The sequence below is a fragment of the Penaeus monodon genome, chromosome 12 (assembly GCF_015228065.2).
Source record: "Penaeus monodon isolate SGIC_2016 chromosome 12, NSTDA_Pmon_1, whole genome shotgun sequence".
NCBI classification, from domain to species: Eukaryota; Metazoa; Arthropoda; class Malacostraca; order Decapoda; family Penaeidae; genus Penaeus; species Penaeus monodon.
Genome location: NC_051397.1, coordinates 50,997,530 through 51,001,679, shown reverse-complemented (window position 1 = coordinate 51,001,679; position 4,150 = coordinate 50,997,530). Strand labels below are relative to the sequence as shown.

Sequence of the window (4,150 nt, the reverse complement as noted above, 5' to 3'; positions counted from 1 at the left end):
CTTACCAGTTATGACCTATGGATCAGAAACATGGACTACAGCCAATTACTGGAAGGAAACTAATAATGCCGAGAGAGGGGATGAGAAGTTGATGCTGGATTAGCTCAGAGATCGATGAGGGCGACTGATAGGAACAGACAAAAATGAAGAATACTTGTGAGCATCAAAAAGAAAAAAATGGGAATGGCGCAGTTTAATATTCGGAGGAGGACGACAGATGGACAAAAAAAGTAACACACGGCTGTAGATAACATAAAGAGGCCACAGGGCCAGACCCAGTACAAGATGGCGTGACGAAATAACGAAATTGGGGCAACATGAAAACAAAAAACGCAAGACAGATAAAGTTGGAAAAGATTGGGGGGCCTACGTCCTCAGTGGGCTGATTCAGGCTGCTGCTGCTGACATATAACATGTATATATATATATATATTATATATATATATATATAATATATAGATAAATATATTAGATATAATTATATATATTCACTACACACACACAGACAGAAAATATATAAATATATATATAGATATATATATAGAAATATATATAATATTAATATATATAATATATTATATAATAAATATATAATAATAGATATTATATATATATAATATAATATATTATATATATATATAATATACATATACACGCCTAGTACATAGTGTGCATATATATTATATATATGCATACCCCCCCACACACACACACACACCAACACATATATATATATATAATATATAATATATATAAATATATATAATATAAAATATATTTTAATAATATATATAAAATATATTTTATATATATATATATATATATATATATACATATATAATTATATAAATTGTGTGTGTGTGTGTGTGTGTGTATGTATATACATATGTGTGTGTGTGTGTGTGTGTGTGTGTGTACATATATGTGTGTGTCATCCATACTTATACATAATAAGTATGTCAACAACAGATTTATCTGTTGTTCAAAAGTGGATTGTTTAAATAGAACTCAATTGTATTTCGTACCCATCTGTATCACAAACGTTTAATTATTAAGCCAAAATAGTGAGTTTTTTTACGGGCAGGTAGACTTTCCTTTTACTTCCTGAGCGACTGAAGAAAATCCTACACACGGCGCTGGTGATATTTAAGTGAACTGCGGTGGAATTAACAGAAGTGATTATACATAATTTCATTGTGGCGATAATTAGATTAATATGACGTTAATGATCATTAAAAGGAGAGTTAATCTGAGGTCCACCATTACATGTTATTTGAGGATTGTTCTAACCATACAAATGTTTCTTATGAGCTGTAAACCTGTCTCAAAAGATTTTTTATTTTACTCGATATTCTGGGCCGAGTAATGTGGTTTGAAGTTTAGTACTCACAATAAAGACAACAGTGCCATTAACAGATGCTCAGAATCCTTGAGAAAGTAATGAGAGATACCGTCGTCATGAAATCGCTATCAGTGAACGAAGAGCAAATATCTCCTTCAGCGCTCTGGTTCGTGGCTCGAGGGAACGAAGGCCCCATCTCGGTGGCGCTCGCACTCGGTATTCGTTTCGATTCCCTGTTTATTCATGGCCCTGCGCCCTAGCGAATGCGGGCTGGGTATCACTCTCTACGAGCGGGGCAGCGAGCACATGGCCGCGGCGTGGCGAGTGTGCCCAGCAGGCCAGCAGCAGCAGCAGCGGCAGCAGCAGCAGGCCGGGGCAGCGGCTGTTTATCTGCAATAATGAGGGCGGCGCCGTGGGCTAGTGCGGCCCCTCCATCACTCACGGGCCGTTACCAGCGCCGCCTCACGCCCTCGGGCCGCCCTGCTGGACCCTGGACCACCCGGCCCACAACACACCCTAATTTGACACCCGAGGCCCGCCCTGTTAGAATATCTCCATTAACCACGTCACTCCACTCCCTGATTGAGCTATTCATGGTCCCCTTTGATATGCCGGTCTCTCCTCCCCATTGGCCAATTGATAATTCCCGAGCCACTCACCGCGACGGAGGCCTGGCGGCTCCTCCCACGGGCCTGCGTGCGGCCAATGGCGCGCTACAGGGGGAGGGGCCGCAGCGGGTCCCGCCCAATCACGTGTGTCGCTCGCCGTGTGTGGCTGGCGGGCGGCGCCTGTAGTCACTGGCGGGCGGCAAACATCCCAAAAGGGGGCCCTAGGCCCTGTGAAGGCGCTGCTTATCATTTAAACCCGCGACAGTTGGCACATCTTCATCGGGCGCGCTGGACTCCAGTGATTACTCTCCGCCTGATGCGATCAGCATCAGTCTGTCGGTGACCAGCGCTTAGACGGGAGGCATTTGGCCGTGCTCTCTGTGATCAACTTTGTGGCGAGAACTTGGTGTGAGCGGACCGCGAGGGAGTGTGGTCCCGCAGACGGTGTTAGTGAGGGGCAGTGTGAGGCCGCAGTGATGGAGATCAGGGTGGAATGTGTGGCCAGGATGGAGGACAGTGATTCCCCTTCGTCGCCCCGCGAGAACAGGCCGGCGAGCCCCTGTGACAGTGAGATCAGTGTGGGGTGCGAGGGCGAGGCGCGCGAGGAGCAGCCTTCGCCATGGACATGACCACCACACACGCCGAGACCTCCACGGAGGACGACGAGGAGGAGGAGACGGAGCCGCACTCGCCGTCCACGTCGCGGGGCGCTCCGTCGCCCACCTTGTCGTCGGGATCCTTGCACACGGAGTCCTTCACCTACCTCTCCGACGACGAGTATAGACCCTCAAAGAGGTTAGCGATTTTTGGGCAGTCGCCGCTCCCACCACACGGCGCCCCAGGGCCCCGCCCTTGAAGGAGGCCCAGCCCGAGCCGTCGTCGCCGCCCTCGCCGCACCAGCAGGAGCCGCAGCCGCCGCAGGACGAGCCGCAGGTCGTCGTGGGGCGCGGGGACGTGGCTGCCGCGGCGGTGGACCAGAAGCAGGCGGCGGGACTCCGGTCGTTCTCCATCCTCGACATCCTCTCGTACAAGCCTTCCCGCCGGAAGTCGTCCGTGCCCGTGAAGATCGTGCGGCCCTGGGACACGCGGGAGGAGGGCGGGCCGGCGGAGGGCGCCCCCAAGACCAGCCAGAGCGAGAAGAAGAGCGGCAACAACGACAAGGGAAGCGCCCTCGACGCCCTCTTCAAGATGACCAATAAGACACTCGACAACCTCAACAAGGACGACAAAGCCGGTGAGTCCCACGCTCTTGCTCCTTCACACTCGCGTCGCGGGCGAGTCAAGAGATAGCTGTAGACACGCGGACGCTAGGCATCCGCTGAATTATGCTAGCGATAAATTTAGGAGAGCTATTTGCCTAGCAGGACGGCAACCAAAAGTACACAAATCACCAAAGCAAAGTAGACCTTGTCAAAACAAAACTTCAGAAAGCAAACAAGACAGAAAGCAGGCAAAGCAGCGTCACCATATCCCATCCCCTTTGTACCGTCCCTCCACCCACCATTAGTAAAAGACAACAAGGCAAAGGGACCCCTTACGTCCCTGGAAATATTTCGTGCAAGATAACCCACCTTGGCGAACCAGAGCTTGTCATTTGGACGCGAAACACTGGGATCAACACTAGTTTATGGGCGCGCGTTCCAGGGCATTACATAGGGGCTGAAGGTCTGTTTGTGGGCGACTTGCAGTTGCTCGCTATGTATGTGTGTCTGTGCGTTTCTAAGGAAAAGGCCAATTCTTCTTTTCGCGTTTATGTAAGACCTGCCGACCGAGTCCCGCTTTTATGAAAGAGAAATCATGCAAATAAATGTCTTGAATTAGGGAAGAAGGTTGTTAATACAAAATAATACCTGTAGAACTATTTTTCTCTCCGTTTTATCAAGTGGTTTTAAAGCTACCGGCGTATATGCTTCAAGCGGACATTACTCATTTCCTCTATGAATAATTAATGACCATTTTATCTCGTTCTGGGTCTCTCATTATATCATTGTGCTTGTCTACAATGTCGTAAACGAATAATCGTGCTTGTATCTTTGCAAAACGCTGAATAGTCCATCAGATAGTAACCAGCGTCATAAACTTCACACGCTCCCAGTAAGAAAAAAGAAAGCTGAGGATTTTACTACTAAATTCCCATATATCACACGGGATACGAGACGAATGGGAGGCTGGATGGATGTTGCCGGGAAAATGTATGCGA

General features: G+C 47.9%; 1 protein-coding gene across 1 annotated transcript in view; it reads left to right on the top strand.

The window, feature by feature from the left end:
• The first annotated feature begins 2,190 nt into the window (after positions 1–2,190).
• Positions 2,191–4,150, top strand: part of LOC119579569 (transcription factor LBX1-like) — a 17,110-nt gene continuing 15,150 nt past the window's right edge. Inside the window, 2 exon segments of the mRNA XM_037927487.1 lie at positions 2,191–2,768; positions 2,771–3,184. Coding sequence (XP_037783415.1) covers positions 2,570–2,768; positions 2,771–3,184 — 613 coding nt within the window. The 5' untranslated portion in view covers positions 2,191–2,569.